At 43.1% G+C, this 20,675-nt stretch overlaps 1 protein-coding gene and 1 long non-coding RNA gene across 52 annotated transcripts; one reads left to right on the top strand and one right to left on the bottom strand.

The window, feature by feature from the left end:
• The first annotated feature begins 1,972 nt into the window (after positions 1 to 1,972).
• LOC127006251 (uncharacterized) lies at positions 1,973 to 6,479 on the top strand. Of its 50 annotated transcripts, none has more exons than XR_007759333.1 (6): positions 1,973 to 3,607; positions 3,752 to 3,823; positions 3,910 to 4,053; positions 4,126 to 5,232; positions 5,263 to 5,382; positions 6,097 to 6,479. It is a non-coding gene; the product is annotated as an uncharacterized LOC127006251 (long non-coding RNA). The 50 variants fall into 50 exon arrangements; XR_007759334.1 differs by lacking the exon at positions 3,752 to 3,823 and adding an exon at positions 3,680 to 3,751 and having other exon boundaries at positions 3,896 to 4,053; XR_007759330.1 differs by having other exon boundaries at positions 1,973 to 3,679.
• A 495-nt stretch (positions 6,480 to 6,974) lies between these two features.
• LOC127006249 (transmembrane protein 43 homolog) lies at positions 6,975 to 16,087 on the bottom strand. Of its 2 annotated transcripts, XM_050875880.1 has the most exons (9): positions 15,977 to 16,078; positions 14,530 to 14,862; positions 12,960 to 13,193; positions 11,857 to 11,955; positions 11,263 to 11,393; positions 9,865 to 9,984; positions 9,520 to 9,760; positions 7,962 to 8,181; positions 6,975 to 7,672 (listed from the first exon to the last, which is right to left on the bottom strand). In XM_050875880.1, the coding sequence occupies exons 1-9, from the start codon at positions 15,989 to 15,991 to the stop codon at positions 7,425 to 7,427; spliced, it is 1,641 nt and encodes a 546-aa protein (XP_050731837.1). In that variant the 5' UTR covers positions 15,992 to 16,078; the 3' UTR covers positions 6,975 to 7,424. The 2 variants fall into 2 exon arrangements, with proteins under 2 accessions (XP_050731837.1, XP_050731838.1); XM_050875881.1 differs by lacking the exon at positions 14,530 to 14,862 and having other exon boundaries at positions 15,977 to 16,087.
• Positions 16,088 to 20,675: the final 4,588 nt, after the last annotated feature.

Genomic DNA, 20,675 nt, shown 5'->3' with positions numbered 1-20,675 from the left:
TCCGAGGAGGCTTCCTAAAATTGACTCGCCCCAAACCAGCCAGCGTAAGAACAGATTCAGTACTTAATCTCACCATGAAATAAATAAATAAATATAAAACAGGACGCGAATTGACTTTTAAATATAGTGATCCAAAAGACGTCTGTTATCAGTACCAGAAAGTTATCCAAAATTGACTCGCCCCAAACTAGTCTGCGTAAGAACAGATTCAGTACTTAATCTCACCCTGAAATAAATAAATAAATATAAAACAGGACGCAAATTAACCTTTAAATATAGTGATTCAAAGACGTCTGTTACCATTATCAGAAAGTTATCCTAAAATTGACCTCGCCCCAAACCAGCCTGCGTACGAACAGATTCAGTACTTAACTTCACCATGAAATAAATAAATAAATATAAAACAGGACGCAAATTAACCTTTAAATATAGTGATTCAAAGACGTCTGTTACCAGTATCAGAAAGTTATCCTACAATTGACCTCGCCCCAAACCAGCCTGCGTACGAACAGATTCAGTACTTAACCTCACCATGAAATAAATATAAAACAGGACGCGAATTGACCTTTAAATACAGTGATTCAAAGACGTCTGTTACCAGTATCAGAAAGTTATCCAAAATTGACCTCGCCCCAAACCAGCCTGCGTAAGAACATGGATTAGGGATTCAACACACACACAAACACACACACACACACACACCTTTCATCCTCCCTCTTTAACACCTGCCGTGCCTACCTCTGTGTGTCCCCGGGTCCCCTGAGGTGCCGTGGCCCTCCCCGTGGTGTGGGCGGCAGCGCTAAATCACGGTAACAAGACGAACACTGGAGAAAGTTTACAGCTCGAGGCGCCATCTTGCGGGCATTGGAGTTCCCAGTTGGAGTGTGATTTATTTTTTGTCTTTTGTTTGATTCCTTTTTTGCAGTGAGTTGAATTTATTAGGCTACAGATCACATCCCCAAATATAGGCCTACTCTTCAAATTCTATCTTACTACCGTAGACAAACTCTGAACGGGCTATTTCCTCATTTATTTTTTTATCTCTTCCGCCTTTAAGTTATTACACGTTATATACCCCCAAAAATACTCTCCAAATTTCATCTTGCTATAGAGGGAGTACTACAGTATATAGCCTACGTAGTCAAAATCGAGCAGGCTATTTTGTCATTTCTTTTCTGTTCTGCCTTTTCATCCCTTCTTCAATTTCCTTTTATATGGAGAGTTTAAGATATTACAGACAAACTCGAATAGTCTATTTTCTCATTTCTTTTCTGTTGTCTTTTCATCCCTTCTTCAACTTCCTTTTATATGGAGAGTTTAAAATACTACAGACAAACTCGAATAGGCTACCTTGTGCATTCGCTATATGGGTTGAATAGAAGAGAATGGAAGTAGACGAATAAATCAATGGAAAGAATAAGAAAGAGGAGTAGGAAAGCTGGATTGGTGATGTAATGGCTTAGTAGTAGTAGTAATAGTAGTAGTAGTTGTGGTGGTGGTGGTGGTGGTTGTGGTTGAGCATAAGTCAGGAGGGACGTTGGAATTCTCTTGTGCGGAGGATTAACTGCCTGAACCCCTTTTGAGTGACGGTGTGTGTGTGTGTGTGTGTGTGTCATTCTGTGGTGCAATATGAACGTGACTCTCTCTCTCTCTCTCTTATCATTCCCTCACTTCTCTCTCCCCCTCTCTCTCTCTCTCTCCAATCATTCCCTCACTTCTCTTTCTCTCTCTCCAATCATTAACTCACTTCTCTCTCTCTCTCCAATCATTAACTCACTTCTCTCTCTATCCAATCATTAACTCACTTCTCTCTCTCTCTCCAATCATTCCCTCACTTCTCTCTCTCCAATCATTAACTCACTTCTCTCTCTCTCCAATCATTAACTCACTTCTCTCTCTCCAATCATTCCCTCACTTCTCTCTCCCCCTCTCTCTCTCTCCAATCATTCCCTCACTTCTCTCTCTCAAAAATATATAAGTTACCAATAATACCTCGAGTCCCTTTACCAAAAACACTTTATTATTGAGCTTTGAAGACATTGCGTATCATCAATGTTGCCTTAATCCTAACACAACACCTCCGCACACATGGGGCTACGAGACTCACTGAGCGTCATATTCTTAAATCTTCCGACACCCAAGCACATGCATTTAACAAGGCTTTCGTTGAATTTGTGGGCATTTCCAGGGGCAGTTTTATGACCCTGGTGGTAGTCTGACCCTTCCTCTGTACCATGAACGTAAAGAAACACCCATGGAGACGCGTTTGACCTCTTATTGTATTGGACAAGGCTTTCTTAGGGCGCTGTGGGCATTTCCAGGGGTAGTTATATGGCCCTGCTGGTAGTTTGACCCTTCTTCTGTACCATGAACCTGAAAAAGCACTCCCAAGAACCCGATTAATCTCCTTTTCGACCTAAGGAAAGCGTTCATGTGAGAGGAGAGCGTTTCACCATCATCATCATCAGCAATAACAAGAAACAAATGAGAATCATGCTTGCGGAAATCGTGGTTTGACTGAAGATCCACGGAAAATTTCCCAGTGTAATAGCCCCTTAAGACTACCCATGGGAATACTAACACCTCTACCAAAACCTTGTCAAATGAGGGTGTGTGAGCCCCGAAATTTGTGAGAATATGGACCTAGCAGAGCTGGCGGCACAGTCCTAGCTCCCCTTGAAGGACTGGCCGGCCCTTCCTTCCAACGGTGCCAGATTGCCGTGCTCAGCCGCTTCTATTTCCCGACTTCCTACCCCAAAAAACTGTCTTCTGGGGTCCAATAGCGAAACTCATTTATATTTACCGTTAAGAGAGATAGGCCCTGATGTTTCTTGGCAATAGTTAGGCGTCAGAAACAGGTAAATACTATGCTTTGGGTACGATAATCTGGCAACGGTGCTTCCTTCCTTTGAGAGCGGCGCCACACGAGCACAAATTCCGGGATCTCGGGAACTTGCTGCCGATATGAGAATCTTTTGTCCGTACGGCTTTCCACGCCTGTTTCCTTCATGTTATCTGACTCATATTTTTCCTTAGTTTTGTTTGTGATGTGTATTTTTCTACCACTACTTTTTCTTCGTTAGTTTTGTTATTCAAGTCTTTCAACCCATATCAGGTTCCTCCACGCCAATTTCCTTTATCTTATCCGACTCTATTTTTCTTTAGTTTTGATTGTGATATCACTCAGCGTTTTATTTGTCTCATATTTACCTTACTAAAGCCTCTCGTAATACTCTTTCTTTGTTAGTTTTGTTAGTCAAGTCTTTCACCCCACACACGCTCATTACGGGCAGAGAGATACAGAGAGATGCCGGAATTGGTACTCGAGATATAACCTAAATACTGTTACATGAGGGATTGATAAAGTAAATAAGTACAGTAAATAAATAAAGATAAATAGAGAGATACAGAGAGATGCCGGAATTGTTACTTAAGATACAACCTTAATACTGTTACATGAGGGATTGATGAGTAAATAAGTACAGTAAATAAAGATAGATCAAAGGAAGAAAGATAAGAGGTAAGCAAGAGATATACAGATTAGGATGGGTAGACAAATAAATACAGATATACCAATAATGATAAATAGACAGATATAGATAGACAGGTAGATTTAGATATACAGATTAAGATGGGTAGATAAATAAATACAGATATACCAATAAAAATAGATAGACAGGTAGATTTAGATATACAGATTAGGATGGGTTGATAAATAAATACAGATATACCAATAATGATAAATAGACAGGTAGATTTAGATATACAGATTAGGATGGGTAGACAAATAAATACAGATATACCAATAAAAATAGATAGACAGGTAGATTTAGATATACAGATTAGGATGGGTAGACAAATAAATACAGATATACCAATAATGATAAATAGACAGATATAGATAGACAGGTAGATTTAGATATACAGATTAGGATGGGTTGATAAATAAATACAGATATACCAATAAAAATAGATAGACAGGTAGATTTAGAGATACAGATTAAGATGGGTAGATAAATAATGACAGATGTACCAATAAAAATAGATAGACAGGTAGATTTAGATATACAGATTAAGATGGGTTGATAAATAAATACAGATATACCGATAAAAATAGATAGACAGGTAGATTTAGAGATACAGATTAGGATGGGTAGACAAATAAATACAGATATACCAATAAAAACAGATAGACAGGTAGATTTAGATATACAGATTAGGATGGGTTGATAAATAAATACAGATATACCAATAAAAACAGATACAGGTAGATTTAGATATACAAAATAGACTGGTATAAGTACATTTCAAACTGCAACTACTACAACTACTACTACTACTACTACTACTACTATAACTACTACTACAAAACCAACTTCAATGAGTCATAATATGTAACAACAGCCAAGGAAAAAAAACTATAGTACATAAATAAGAATGTAATGATGTTTGTAAAAGTAAGCAAAAAATATAAGGTAATAAAACTGATAAGGTAGTTTCCTACACATCAAACTAACACAATAAAAACAGCAATTCCTCTTGTCATTTAGGAGCAGCGAGTAGCGGGCTTTTTTTTGTATTGTTATTGTTTCCTTGTTTTTGTGTGTGCCCTTGAGCTGTCTCCTTTGTTGTTGAAAAAAATAAAAAATAAAAAATAAAAATACTATCCTTATTATTATTATTATTATTCAAAGGGTCAATGAGGGATAGAAAATCAAATATTGCACTTGAAAATGACACACACGCACACACACACACACACATTGACATATTCCTTTACTGTTAATATGTATTGGAAGATGAAGGATACACGCACACACACACACGAAAACACATACACACACACACACACACACATTGACATATTCCTTTACTGTTAATATGTATTGGAAGATGAAGGATGCACACACACACACACACACACACACGCACTCACACATACAAAGATATATATACAAACAGACACTCACACACACTTAAAAAAACTTACACCTATGCATATTAGTAAACACTTTTTGACAATCAGTTATATCATAAGGAATAAATAAATAAATAAATAAATAAATAAATAAATATCTATCGAAGGGATGTCTAGTTTTTTTTTTTTCACCTCTTATTATGCCTTAAGGAAACTATTATTACTACAAAAATATGAAAGAAACAAATTAACATACAAAGGGCCATTAATCCTATAAGGGTGGGTATGATATGAGTTAGTGGATGCTGGGAAAGGTTGAATCTTATTGGTGGATGCTGGAGAAGGTTGAATCTCATTGGTGGATGCTGGGAAAGGTTGAATCTTATTGGTGGATGCTGGGAAAGGCTGAATCTTATTGGTGGATGCTGGGAAAGGTTGAATCTTATTGGTGGATGCTGGGGAAGGTTGAATCTTATTGGTGGATGCTGGGAAAGGCTGAATCTTATTGGTGGATGCTGGGAAAGGCTGAATCTTATTGGTGGATGCTGGGAAAGGCTGAATCTTATTGGTGGATGCTGGGAAAGGCTGAATCTTCTTGGTGGATGCTGGGAAAGGCTGAATCTTATTGGTGGATGCTGGGGAAGGCTGAATCTTATTGTTGTTGTTATTATTATTATTATTATTATTATCATTATTATTATTGTTATCCGTATTATGATTATTAGCAATAGAAATAAGTCAATGGAATCTATATAAGCTTAGAATCTACAGTATGTGTGTGTGTGTGTGTGTGTGTGTGTGTGTGTGTGTGTGTAACTCTTCCCCCCAAACAAACAGGCACCCAGAACAAACAAACAAACACACTAACATCCCTAGACAACTGAATACTTACTTACAAAGAGCCTAAAACTACCTATTTTTTTATTTATTTTACTTTCCTTATTCAAATCTTCTTAAGGGTTTTGAAATACCTCCGAGTCGATTATTAAATACACTATCAGTCGGGATTGAAATGGGATGCCGGGAAGGCTGAATCTTATTGGCGGATGCTGGGAAAGGCTGAATCTTATTGGCGGATGCTGGGAAAGGCTGAATCTTATTGGTGGATGCTGGGAAAGGCTGAATCTTATTGGTGGATGCTGGGAAAGGCTGAATCTTGTTGGTGGATGCTGGGAAAGGCTGAATCTTACTGGTGGATGCTGGGAAAGGCTGAATCTTATTGGTGGATGCTGGGAAAGGCTGAATCTTATTGGTGGATGCTGGGAAAGGCTGAATCTTATTGGTGGATGCTGGGAAAGGCTGAATCTTATTGGTGGATGCTGGGAAAGGTTGAATCTTATTGGTGGATGCTGGGAAAGGCTGAATCTTATTGGTGGATGCTGGGAAAGGCTGAATCTTATTGGTGGATGCTGGGAAAGGCTGAATCTTATTGGTGGATGCTGGGAAAGGCTGAATCTTATTGGTGGATGCTGGGAAAGGCTGAATCTTATTGGTGGATGCTGGGAAAGGCTGAATCTTATTGGTGGATGCTGGGAAAGGCTGAATCTTATTGGTGGATGCTGGGAAGGCTGAATCTTGTTGGTGGATGCTGGGAAAGGCTGAATCTTATTGGTGGATGCTGGGAAAGGCTGAATCTTATTGGTGGATGCTGGGAAAGGCTGAATCTTATTGGTGGATGCTGGGAAAGGTTGAATCTTATTGGTGGATGCTGGGAAAGGCTGAATCTTATTGGTGGATGCTGGGGAAGGCTGAATCTTATTGGTGGATGCTGGGAAAGGCTGAATCTTATTGGTGGATGCTGGGAAAGGTTGAATCTTATTGGTGGATGCTGGGAAAGGCTGAATCTTATTGGTGGATGCTGGGAAAGGCTGAATCTTATTGGTGGATGCTGGGAAAGGCTGAATCTTATTGGTGGATGCCGGGAAGGCTTAATCTTATTGGTGGATGCTGGGAAAGGCTGAATCTTATTGGTGGATGCTGGGAAAGGCTGAATCTTATTGGTGGATGCTGGGGAAGGTTGAATCTTGCACTTGTTTTTTCCCTTTTTTTTTAATGCACTTATAACAGTGATCGCTGGGAAGGGTGTTAGGGTATGGGGTCAGGGGTGAAGGGGTGGGATAAAACACTTTGCGAGAGCCTGTTTGTGACGCTGTGTTTGGAGTGAGTGAGTGATTTATATAAGGCGCCACAGCAACTAGATCATATGGAGCCGTCGCTGTGTTTGAAATGGTGTGTGTGTGTGTGTGTGTGTGCGTGTGTGTGTGTGTGTGTGTGTAAAATGTGGTGAGGTAAGGTAATCTGTCTGGTGAATGACTGATAGGTGTTTGTGTGTATAATGACACACACACACACACATGCAAAGGAAAAACCAGTACACACACACACACACTCACATACACACACATAACACTCACACCCATACAACAATAACACTAATCTTTGGCACATCATCACAAATAACACACACACTCACACACACACACACAAACACACAAACGTACATAAATTACGGAGCCCTCCTGTACCCATTCGCCCTCCTGCCGCCCAGGCCACCAGCGGCTGTCCGAGGGCTGTGCTTGGCGGCGGCGCGGATGAAGGGAAGCGCGGCCACAATGAGGATGAGGAGTGCGAGGCCGGGCCGGTACACTGCCCAGGCGCCTCCCACGATGATGAGGGATGTGGTCATGCTCAGGGTGAGGTTGGCAGACCCCAGACCGAGGGCGATGACGTCTCGCAGCAAGGGGGAGGTGGACACTGTGGGGGTGGGGGATATGGGGTGTTAATAGTGGTGGTGGGGGAGGGGGAAGGATGTGATTGTGTGTGTGTGTGTGTGTGTGGGAGAATGTGTATGTAAAATTAAAGATATTACACACACACACACACACACACACATACAACTAAACAACAATATGAGACAAACAAAACACACACACACACACACACAGACACACACGCACATTGCACCCTTTCCATCCCTCTCAACAACTCTCTTAGCACACCTTCCACAACCCCTACACCCACCCCACCCCCCACACCCACTCACCCAAGGAATGAACAATATGAGACAGGCAAGAGAGGCCCAGGAACAGCAGGAACCAGCCAGCCATTCGCAGCCCCCATGTCAGTCCCCTGTTGGTGGCGTGCTCCAGAGAAAACATCTCCTCCACAGACAGCTTCCCCTGCCGCACGATCAGCAGCTCCCGCCCGGCCAAGGTGGGGAAGGGGTACAGGGTGTCTCCTCGCTGCTGTCCCACCACCGAGACCTGTGTGGGGTAGGGGAGTGTTAGGGAAATGGGGGTTTGTTGTGTTGGAGCTCAGAGACTTAGGGTCGTATTTTTAAACATTTCGTCGCCCGAGTTCACATATTTGACATGGCTTTCGTAGGAGCTGTAGGCCTTTCCAGGGGTAGTTTTATGACCCTGGTGGTAGTTTGACCCTTCTTCTGTGCCATGAATCTTTAAAACACTCATGAAAAACAGATTGATCCCCTCTTTGACCTTTTGAAATAGTTGATGTGAGAAGCGATGGTGTCTTAAAATACAGCCCTTAACCCCTTGGATGCAGACCTATAAGAAGACATCACCAGGCTACAGGAGTGGAGCAAAAAGTGGCTGCTACAATTCAATGAAGAAAAATGTAAAGTCCTGCACCTTGGGAGGGGAAATTCAGCATACCAATACCACATGGGAAACACTCCACTATCCACCACAGGGGCAGAGAAAGACCTGGGAGTATATACCACATGGGAAACACTCCACTATCCACCACAGGGGCAGAGAAAGAACAGGGAGTGTGTGTTACCAGGCTACCAGTGAAGGCCAAATCCATGCCAATCACAGCGGACGGGTGAAGAAGATACAGGACAAAGAAAATGAGATTGGAAAGGAAATTTTATCAAGAATGAGAAGATATAAAAATGGGGGTGTTATGTTGTGTTGTGGGTCAAATGGAGACTTAGGAAGATAAGGGAAATGATAAAAGAGGACTAGGAAAATGTGACTGGAGAGGAAATAATGAAAAAGAAGATGATGAAAGAAATTAAGACAGAGTAAGAATCGCAGTAAAGAAGTGAAGGAGAAGGAAAAAAGGAAAAAAATGAACACTAAGAAGAAAAATGGAAAGAATTTGAAGAGAAAATAATCCTCCCATCTCCCCATCCCTTTCCCTATCTCCCCACCCCTTCCCCTATCTCCCCACCCCTTCCCCTTCCCTCTCCCTATCACCCCTTTCCTCTATCTCCACCCTTCCCTCTTCCCTATCTCCCTTCCCCTATCTCCCCACCCCTTCCCCTCTCTCCCCACCCCTTCCCCTATCACCCCTTCCTCTATCTCTCCACCCCTTCCCCTATCTCTCCACCCCTTCCCCTATCTCTCCACCCCTTCCCCTATCTCCCCACCCCTTCCCCTATCTCTCCACCCCTTCCCCTATCTCTCCACCCCTTCCCCTATCTCTCCACCCCTTCCCTATATCTCTCCACCCCTTCCTTCCCTATATCTCCACCCCTTCCTATCTCTCCCACCCCTTCCCTATATCTCCACCCCTTCATCTCTCCACCCCTTCCCCTATCTCTCCACCCCTTCCCCTATCTCCCCACCACTCACCATCTCCCCAGCTCTCCCAGCGAAGTAGAACTGTATCCGCAGGTCACCAATGTCTGGGTTATAGATGTCGCGTGTGAGATAGTACATTCCGCCGTGTAGCTTAACGTCCCCCTGCTCTGGCTGCTCGTCGCCGGAGAAGGAGGTGAAGTCGAAGAACTCCTCCTTCAGTGCGGGGGACAGCCGGTAGCCGCCCACGGACACTGTCTCGGCCACCCGGATGGTTGACTCCACCGGGATGGTTCTGCGGGAGTGGGATGGTTGGTTAAGTTTGTTTTGTATGGCTGTCTTTGTATATGTTTTTTTTATCTCTTTTTCTCCTACAGCAACAACAACAGCGGCACCCACTTGGGGTTGTCGTGGCCCCAGGGGATGCTGAAGGCCGTGCTGTCCACCACCTTGTCCCGCCAGGCGTAGGAGTAGGAGTAGGAGGTGTCCGACGGCATGCCTGGTGTGTCCTCAGACCGACTGTGTGGGGGGAGGGGAGGGAGAGAAGGGAAGGGAATGGAGGGAGGGAGAGGAAATGGGGATGGAGGGAGGAAGGGGAAATGAGAGAAAGGTGAGGCAAAGAGGAGAAAACAGAGGGAGGGTAGGAGATGGGGGGGGGAGATAAGGGAAGGGGGTTGAGGGAGGGAGAGGAAATGAGAGAAGGGTAGGGGGTGGAGGGAGGGAGAGGAAATGAGAGAGAGAAAGGTGAGGCAAAGAGGAGAAAACAGAGGGAGGGAAGGAAAGGGCAGGAGGGAGAAGGAAAGAGAGAGAAAGAAGGTAAGGAGGGGGATGAGGAGGAGGATGGAGGGAGGAAAGGAGAGGGTGAGAGAGAGGAGGGAGAGAGGGAACAGGAGGAAATAACAATAGAAATTAATAAGAAAATACATAATTATAATATGAAATGATATGTAATTTGCAATAATAACAGTAATAATAATAATAATAATAATAATAATAATAATAATAATAATAATAATAATAATAATAATAATAATAGTAATAATAATAATAATAATGATGAAAAAAATAAAACAGGTATTCCTTGAGTTACAACATATGCAGCTTAATTAAGACCTTTTATTTTTATTTTTTATTTATTTATTTTATTTTTTTACATCCCGGCCTATATCGCCAGTAAGCTTTCTTCAGGGTCGGCCCAAGCCCATCATGGCGCAGACAATTTTTATAGTGGCGCCAGATATGCTTGGCTCATGCTGCCCCCCGGAACTCATTCTTGATTCACTGAACGGTTTCTTTTAGAGTCCGGGTTGATGGGAGGTCTTCTGGACAGCATGTGGGTAGCTTACATTTACTACAAGACCAATGATACCAGTAATACTTGGTTAAGCAATGAGTTAACATTTCCAATATCCCAGTGTGGGTTGAGCAGCTGTCTGTTAACATGGCACTCCTTCACCGCCTACCCCCCTACCCCACTGCTCTCCTCACGTGCTGGTCTTACCCCAGCCGGGCAGAGGCAAGGCACGAGGGGGTATGCAGTGGCGGGTGGTGTGGGTAGGCGGTCTCTCTCTCTCTCTCAAACTCTCTCTCTCTCTCACTCAAACTTTTTCTCTCTCTCAAACTTTCTCTCTCTCTCTCTCTCTCTGACACCCACACAACCCCACAAGCCTACAAAAAATACAAAGAAAGCCACAAGAAAGACCAACTGTACTAGAGGCTAAACGTAAAAAAAAAAAAAAATAAATAAATAAAATAAAATAAATAAATAAATAAAAACAACAACAAAGCAACACCCACATGGATGACTCCTCCTCGATCCACTGGAACATCTGAACGCGGCGCTTGAGCTTGACGGCATTGATCTCCACCCCATACGCCTCGTCCGCCAGCACCGGCCACGTAGACAGCGGCCCCCACACATGAACCAGCTGGGGGGGGCAGGAGGTGTGGTGAGGTGAGGTGATTTTGTTATATGCTATTAGGTTACGTAAGGTTAGGTTAGGATAGGTTAGGTAAAATTAGGTGTGGCAAGGTTAGGGAAGGTAAGGTTAAGTAAGGTTAGGTTAGGCAAAGTTAGGTGAGGTAAGGTGTGGCAAGGTTAGGGAAGGTAAGGTTAGGTTAGGCAAAGTTAGGTGTGGTCAGGTGTGGCAAGGTTAGGGAAGGTAAGGTTAGGTTAGGCAAAGTTAGGTGTGGTAAGGTGTGGCAAGGTTAGGGAAGGTAAGGTTAAGTAAGGTTAGGCATGGTAAGGTGTGGCAAGGTTAGGGAAAGTAAGGTTTAGTAAGGTTGGGTAAGGTGAGGTTAGGTAAGGTTAAGTTAGGCCAGTGGTTCCCAAAACTTGGCTCCTGGGTGAGGTTCAAAGAGATGGCAGGACAAGGTACAACACACACTCACCTTGTTGTTGTTCTCCTCGTGAACCATGTTGGCGCTGATCACCCGCTGGATGCTGCTGTAGCCCTCATCCAGACTCTGTGCTGTCTGTACCGCACGGCCCTGAGGGAGCGAGGGAGAAAGTTGGAAAGTTTTGTTTAGCCGGCGCAACATCTGTGGTCATATGCCAGAGAGAGACAGAAGGGGGAAGGAATTATAGGAGAAGGAAACAGACCCCAGGAAACAGGACACAACCCCCGATTAATACCTGCTACCCATTCACTGCTGGGTGGACAGGGGCGTAGGGTATCGGAAAAGCCGCCCAAATTTTTCCACTCCACCCGGGAATCGAACCTGGGCTCTCTCGATTGTGAGCCGAGTGTGCTAGGGGCGAGGGAGTGTGAGTTTTGTTTACAGTAGGTATCAGGGCACCTCTCCTCCTGAAATTGACCCCTCTTTCGGCTACCTCCTTGGATTCTTTTTAGGAGCAGCGAGTAGCGGGCTTTTTTTTGTACCCTTGAGCTGTCTCCTTTGTTGTAAAAAATAATAATAATAAAAGGAATCAGCTCATTAACAGACAGACGGGTTTTAAGAGATAAAATACCAAACCGGAGCTAAATTCATATATAAAAAGTTAGTGGTTAGCGATTAACATTAGCTTCCACTAATTTCTATATAAGTTAAGCGGTTTAGCGTAAGTGAAGCTAACTTTCTGGTCAGTGAATTACCAGTTAGCCCTTTTCCTCCTCTCCCCCCTCTTTCATTCCCCGACCCTTTCCTTTCCCTTCCTCCTGTTTCTTTCTCCCACCCCTTCCTTTCCCTTCATCCTGCACCTCCCCTCCTCTCTCCCTTCCCCTCTTTCTTCACCCACCCATTCCCTCCCCTTCTCTCTCTTCCATTCCCTTCCCCTCCTCAACCCCTTCCTATACCCTCTTCCCTTCCCTTCCCTCCACCCCTCTCCCTCCCCTTCTCTCTCTTCCATTCCCTTCCCCTCCTCAACCCCCTTCCTATACCCTCTTCCCTTCCCTTCCCTCCACCCCTCTCCCTTTCTCCTGCCCCTCCCCTTCCCCTCCTCAACCCCTTCCTACATCCTCTTCCCTTCCCTTCCCTTCCCTCCACCCCCTCACCTCATTCCAGAAGAGCAAGGCGCTTCCCACCAGCAGGAGTAGCACGCCCACCACCACAGCTGGGATGGACTCCTTCACCTGCTCCCGCACCGCCCGCCTGGGGTGGTGGTGGTGGTGGTGCGGATGGTGAGGGGGTGGTGATCCTCCTCTACCTCCTCGTTCGCCTCTCTCCGCTCTCTCTCCTCCACCTCTGTCTCTGTCTCTGTCTCCTGTTCCCTGGTTCTCTGTGCTTGCCTGTGTAGGGTGGGAGGGAAGGAAGGAAGGAAGGAAGGAGGGAGGGAGGGGAAAGTATGGGAAGGGAAGGACAAGAAATGAAGGAAGGGAGGGAAAAGTACGGGAAGAAAGGGAAGGATGAGAATGAAGGAGGGATTGAGGGATGGAAAGAAGGGGAAAGGAAGGAAGAGAAGAAAGGAGGGATTGAGGGATGGAAAGAAGGAGAAAGGAAGGAAGAGAAGGAAGGAGGGATTGAGGGATGGAAAGAAGGGGAAGGGAAAGAAAGGAAGGAAGGGGAGAGGAAAAAGTAAGGGAAAGGGAGGAAAGGGGGGGTAGGGAAAGAAAGGGAAGGGAAGGATAGAAAAAGTAAGGAAGACAGGGAAGGAAAGGAAGAAGAGAGAAAAGGGAGGAAGGAAGGAAGGAAGAAGTATCGGAGGAAGAGGAAATAAGCAAGGCAGGGAGGAAAGGGAGAAAAAGAAGGAAAGGAAGAGAGGAATAAGGAGATAAAAGTGAGGTAAGGAGGTAGAGAGGGAATATGGAGGAGAAAAAAAATAGTATCAAATGTTTATAAATTACTACTACTACTATTGCTACTACTATCCTCCTACTCCTACTACTACTTATATATGACAATGACAACTTCAACCCACTAAAAATGATACATAACAAAACTCAATTCAAACAACAAAAATAATGTCAATGTGTAAATTCATCAGTAAACAATTTTGTAAGTAAGTCATTCCACGGAACACACTTTTCGCCATTAGTGTACAAGCTCGGGCCTCAAGTAAGTGGGTGAGTGGAGAGATTTTTATAAGTACATTCACAAACAAGCACTGCGCCCTCCACGGAACACACTTTTAGCCACTAAGTAAGTAAGTGGATGAATGGAGAGATATTTATAAGTACATTCACAAACAAGCACTGCGCTCGACTTATCTAACGTCGTATTAGCCCTGAGACGGCGGCAGTATTTGAAGAGTGCCTCCCCCTATGAATCGACGACCTTAGGACCGTAGCATAAATATTGTTACGCCGCATAAGAGGTGTTTTAACTATGTCCCGAAAGTGGAATCATGAAGGCAATCTAGCCATAGGGAGTGTTGCTGATGTTACTGTAAATGAGTTAAAATGCCAACGATTCTTTATTTTTCAAGCACTACATATATTTTTGGGGACCTCACAAAACACAGGAGTCTCAGGCCTGTCAGTTGTTTCATATTATTATCATTATTATAATATTTCCTCTTCATTAGTTCATTAGACACACAGGAGGGCAAACTGTACCGAGGTAAGTAGAAAGTGCTAAGTATTAAGTGTTTGTAAGTAGCTCCTAGTCCCCTCACTCCTTACTTACAGATGTGTGTACGTAGCGGTAGGTGGGGTGGCTCAGCAGGTGTGTGTGGGTGTGTGTGCTGCTGCTGCTGGACGGGTGTGTGTCTGTGTTTGACGGTTGTGTATGTGTGTGTGCGTCCAGCTGGTCCGTGTGCGTGTCAGATGGGTGTGTGTGCGCGTCTGATGATGGTCTATGCAAGTCCGACAGAGGTATGCGCGTGTCTGGTGAGTGTGTGTGCGCGTGTGACGGCTGTGTACACGCATCTGGCAGGTGTGTGTATGCGTGGATGAGGCGCACAAGGGTCTCCAGGTGGCCTACTGACGCGTGGATGAGCTGTCGCTGCTGCCGCATTTCCTTAGGAGTGGACGGATATTATTATTATTTTTTTTTTTACAGCAAAGGAGGTGACTCAAGGGAACAAACAAACAAACAAACCACAAGTCAATTAGGTGCTGCTCCAACCCTCCTGCATCCACTCATCCAACTCACCCATTTATTATTATTTTTATTATCATTATTATTATTTTCTTGCAAGTTAGGAGACAGACAAAGACAGACCAAAGGCTTCTCATAATTTCCTTTGAGAAAACGAAGACAGTAATTAAAATGGTATTATTCTATATCATCACCACTTCCACACCCACGAACGCCTTGGTGCTCTATGAAGGGTTCAGCGTCCATACAGCACATAGCTTATTGCTTTACCGTCGGAAATCACTCGTTCTTGTGATATAAAGGCATATACATACATTTGTTTAGGTGACTGCCGCGGCCATTGGGAGTTGAGCAGTGTTACCAACGATCCGGTTAGCGATGGTATGCTTAGTTAGCGATTAGCCCACCTCTTTGGATTCTTTTTAGGAGCAGCGAGTAGCGGGCTTTTTTTTTATTAATGTTTGCTTTTTTTTGTGCCCTTGAACTGTCTCCTTTGCTGTAAAAAAAAAAAAAAAATGTGAGACCAGGTCCATCACGCGTGGTTATTTTTTTTTTAGAACACGCACCTTTACCCAATACTATACCCGGCCCAAACCTTCACAAAACACTTCGGGTAAAGGTGCGTGGGCTAATCGCTAACCAAGCAATGGATCGTTGGCAACACTACTCACCTCCCAATGGCCGCCGCCTCAACCATAACAAATGTATGTATATGCCCCCACAACCCCCAACCCCCCCCTGAACCCACCCAGCACAGGCGCCCTTCCCCCTCCCCCCCCCCCCAAGACACAGCCACCACACGCCCCTCCACGGAAAACACTCCCCGCCGCCTCCCTGCCCGTGACTCCCCGCCCGCCGCCCCAACCCCAAAGCAAGAGGAAGAGGGAAAAGAAGAGAGAGGGTGAAAGAGGCGGCGGTCACCATCACCACTGGCTCGTCAACACACACACACGCACGCACGCATGGCTTTGGGCGCCTCGGCCTGGGCATTAGTGAAGAGGGAGGGTGCGTGGGTGTGGTGTGGGCGCCTTACCCGGGCCCGGTACATAGTGGCGGCCTGCGAGGGGAAAATGTGAGCCCAGCGCCACCGCCTCCCCCTCGGTGCTGCTCTCCGCTGGTCTTGGTCTTGGCGGTGTTGTTGTTGTTGTCGTTGGTCTTGCCGCCGCTCTAACGGGGCTACTAAACCACTGCTACTTCCAGGCATGGGTACTATCAATCAATCAATCATCAATCAAATGATCTAATTACTTGATATATGGGGTAAAAAATCTCGAGAAATACAACTGCTACTTTAATATTTTCCTCATAATGTTCCCCGGAATAGTCATGATAAAATGCAACTTAAAACTGTACTTCCATTTTCGACCTTGTTCAATGTCCTTTTTTTTGCTCCCTTGCAGGTTTGGATGGGTCAAATGAAGGTGCTGTCACTATTTACAAGCTTATCGAGTCATTTCACTTTCCTCCCTTCTTTCCATCGGTCCGTTCTTGCTGTCCTTCCTTAATTCTTTCCATACTACACCCACACCAAGCTTACAACACAACCAATTTTGAATAAGGGTGCAGGCGGGTTGGCTACCATGATTAACCCAGAAGCAGCGACGGGCCAAATTTGTGGCTTTACCATATAGCAGCGAACGGCCATTTTTGTGCCATGATATAAACCCCGAAAATAGATGATGCATAAACTGATCACAAATGCTTTGATATACATTATGAAATGGTTTGTGTGCGTGATGATTTTTTTCTTTTTTCTTGCTTAAAGGGATCATTAAGGGCTACAAAAGACTACAAAACCAGGCAGGTGGGGCTCATTAACCAATGAGCCCCACCTGCCTGGATTTGTAGTCAGAGTTGGTTGCCTGCCATGATCAACAAGCCCCGCCCACCTACCCCAAACACCGTTCTACTACACACTTACAAAATACAGTTATACCAATTTGACCGCCCAGATGAATAAATAAAAAACACAAGAAACTATGTACATTTAATGAGATATGACACTCTCATAAGGCTCATGCACATATTGTTTGGGGGAAGAGGAACATAATTTTTCCGTTCTTCCCGACAATGAAAAAATAATTGTCATCCACTGGGAGGACAACTATTGACAAAAAATATATAAAAAAACTATAACTAACAAACAGTATTATGACTTGACAAATAACAAAAAAATACAACAGTTGACAAAGAGGTTAGCGACTGACAAAAGGAATAATCATTGGCAAAATCTCAACGGACACACTATTACAATGAATATATAAAAACTATCACTAACAAACATCACAACTAACAAACAGTATTATGACTTGACAGATAACAAAAAAGGACAACAGTTGACAAAGAGGTTAGTGACTGACAAAAGGAATGATCATTGGCAAAATCTCAACGGACACACTATTACAATGAATATATAAAAACTATCACTGACAAACATCGCAACTAACAAACAGTATCATGACTTGACAGATAACAAAAAAGTACAACTGTTGACAAAGAGGTTAGCGACTGACAAAAGGAATGATCATTGGCAACATCTCATCTGACACACTATTACAATGATCATCAATTCACAAAACAAGGACGCGCATCAATGAAAAGTACACTATAGTGGCGAAAGAGGATAAGTGTCAAAAAATTATGCTTTATCACAAATTACTAGACAAAAGAGAGCTTGCAAAGAGGGATGTGATAATGAGCGACTGTGTTAATTGATGCCTTGACGATGAAATAAGGAGTAAGATAATGAGTGGCTGTGTGTGACGCATTGACGATGAAATAAGGAGTACAATAATGACTGGCTGTTCATGTTGACGCCTTGACGATGAAATACAGGGTGGACAGAAAATGTATTGTTGTAAAAAAAATTGTAGTACTGTTGTTAAAATAAAGTAGTAGACCAAAAAAATAAAAAATGATCGTTGAAGTTTCAGAAAAAAGGTCGGTTGACAAAATACATCAATGAAATACAAAGTGGTCAGAAAATGTAACTTAAGAAAAAATTGTAGTACTGTTGTTAAAATATAGTAGACCAAAAAAAATGAAGTTTCAGAAAAAAGTCTGGTTGACAAAAATACATTGCCAAAATATAACAAAAAGGTATTAAGTCCTATTCTGAAGAAAGAACGAATACCTTCACACTTATCACGCTCAACCATAAAATCCAAGACCAAAAGTGTCGCAGCAGAAAAACAAAACCGCAAAATGAATATGCCCGTAATCCTTCCTCGTAAAATAATAATACTCTAAGAAAATCACAGCTGTATTACATTCGTCTTTAAACTTTAACTTGAGATCAGCTTAGGTGTATAATCGACTGCTTCATACGACAAAACAAAACAGCAAAATGAATAAGCCTGTAATCCTTCCTCGTAAAATAATAATACTCCAAGAAAATCACAGCTGTATTACATTCGTCTTTATAAACTTTCACTTGAGATCAGCTTATACATGTTTCTTAACCTTAGGAAGAACTTAAATATAAAAAAACAACGTACAGGGATAAAAATGTGTATGTTTGTGTGTGTGCGTGTGTATGAGAGAGAGAGAGAAAAACAAAGCGAAAGAGAGACAGATAAAACAGAGAAAGAAAAACGTAAGATAAGACAAAAATGAGAAAACAGACGAGAGAAAGGAAAATAAAAGAAAGAGACACGGATAGACATTTAAATAGAAAAAGAAAATAAATAAACTGATAAATAATGATAAAGCGAGGAATTAAGAGCAAAATGAGAGAAAACAAAACATACAAAATAAATTACTAACGAAGAAGAAAGACAAAAGCACTTAAAAATAAAAGAAATGAGAAGAAAAAATAAACTAAAACTAAAAAAATATAAATAAATAAATAAACACATCTAATAACTATCACAACACTGGAACCTTTCTGGGCCACAATTCTAAACCTTAAAGATCTCAAACGAATTCTCTTAAGTCTTGAACTATCTTAAAATTAGCATATCGATTTTTTTTTTGGCTTTTTCTTCTAGCATGAGACTAGCGTAAGAAGGACTGAGATCGGTGAAGGGAAGGGAATGGGAAGGGAAGGGAGAGGGAGATGAAGGAATGGGGAAGGGAGGGGAAAAGGATGGAATGGGAAGGGAGAGGAAGGGGAACTGAAGGAAAGGGAAAGGGAGGGGAAAGGAGGGGTGCTGGAAAGGGAAAGGGAAGGGGAAGGAAGGCAAGGGAAGGGAGAGGATCGAAGGAAAGGGGAAAGGTGGGATGCTGGAGAAGAGGGGGGGAAGGGGGGGGAAGAAAGGGAGAAATGAAGGGATGGAAAGGGCAAGAGATAAGAGGAAAAGAGAGGGGATAAGGAGTAAAGGAAAAGGAAGGGAAGGAAGAGGATGGTATGCAAGAAAAGGAGAGGAGATGGAAGGAAAATACGAGAGGAATCTGAGGAAAGCAAACAAAGGGATGGAAAGGGGAAGGACGGAAAGGGAAGGGACGGAGAGGGTAGGGACGGAAAGGGACGGAAAGGGAAGGGACGGAGAGGGAAGGGACAGACAGGGAAGGGACGGAGAGGGAAGGGACAGAAAGGGAAGGGACGGAGAGGGAAGGGACGGAAAGGGAAGGGACAGAAAAGAAGAGAAAGAGACAAGAAAAAAAATATGAACGGAAGAGCAAGGGAGGGGAGAGGGTTAGCAAGAAACGGACAGGCATGTGGAAGTATTTAAAACAACAATACTAATCTAAAACAACAGACAACAGACATAGCAAAACAGACATAGCAAAACAGACATATCAAAACAGACATATCAAAACAGACATATCAAAACACATATATCAAAACAGACATATCAAAACAGACATAGCAAAACAGACATATCAAAACAGACGTGCACTTTATATAGACTTTCCGAAGACACATTTTCCCTCACTGGACACACAATTAAGCTGCTGTGGGTTCACTAATCATCTTGGAGGCACAGAAAAATATTAATTGAAATGTCTCGGAGGTATGATAAAGATTAGATTTGTCACCCCTTAAATCGATCCATTCTCCCACACTAAACACAAAACGTAGCATATTATTGGATTGTGAATGGCACACACTAGTCGCTATGAAGGCACATATGCAGCTATTAACTGAAATGTCTCGGAGGTATGATAAAGAAGAGATTGGTCATCCCTTAAATCCATTCTCCCACACTAAACACAAAAATCGTAGCATTATTGGATTGTGAATGGCACACACTAGTCGCTATGAAGGCACAGCTTAGGGTAACTTTAAAGGCACATGTTAATTGAGAAGTCTCAGAGGCACGATGAGCTGTCACCCCTTAAATCTATTCTCCCACATCGACCACAGAAAACGTGGCATTATCAGATTAAAAAGGGTACACTAATCACTACTGAAGGCGCAATTTTGGCGGTACACATCAAATGAAATGATTTAAGTACGTTAAAATTGAAAAGTGTCACCCCTTAAATCCATTCTCCCATTTCAACCACAGAAAACGTGGCATTATCAGATTACAAATGGCACACTTATCACTACTGAAGGCACATCTTAAGGCAATCTTGGCAGTACCCATCAATTGAAATGATTAAGTACGATAAAATTGAAATGTGTCACTCCTTAAATCCATTCTCCCATTTCGACCACAGAAAACGTGGCATTATCAGAATACAAATGGTACACTAATCACTACTGAAGGTGCAATTTTCGTAGTACACATCAATTGAAATGATTTAAGTGCGATAAAATTGAAAAGTGTCACCCCTTAAATCCA

Source organism: Eriocheir sinensis, chromosome 32, assembly GCF_024679095.1.
Source record: "Eriocheir sinensis breed Jianghai 21 chromosome 32, ASM2467909v1, whole genome shotgun sequence".
Taxonomy (NCBI): Eukaryota; Metazoa; Arthropoda; class Malacostraca; order Decapoda; family Varunidae; genus Eriocheir; species Eriocheir sinensis.
The sequence above is the reverse complement of the archived record's forward strand: the minus strand, read 5'-3'. Positions and strand labels throughout refer to the sequence as shown.

Bases quoted from the DNA above. Each gene is read 5' to 3' on its own strand.
- LOC127006249 (XM_050875880.1), bottom strand. The intron at 13,194-14,529 runs GTAAGTAAGGAG...CACCCTACACAG, and splicing joins ACCGCTACGTACACACATCT to GCAAGCACAGAGAACCAGGG. The intron at 9,761-9,864 runs GTGGGTGCCGCT...CCACTCCCGCAG, and splicing joins TGGGGCCACGACAACCCCAA to AACCATCCCGGTGGAGTCAA.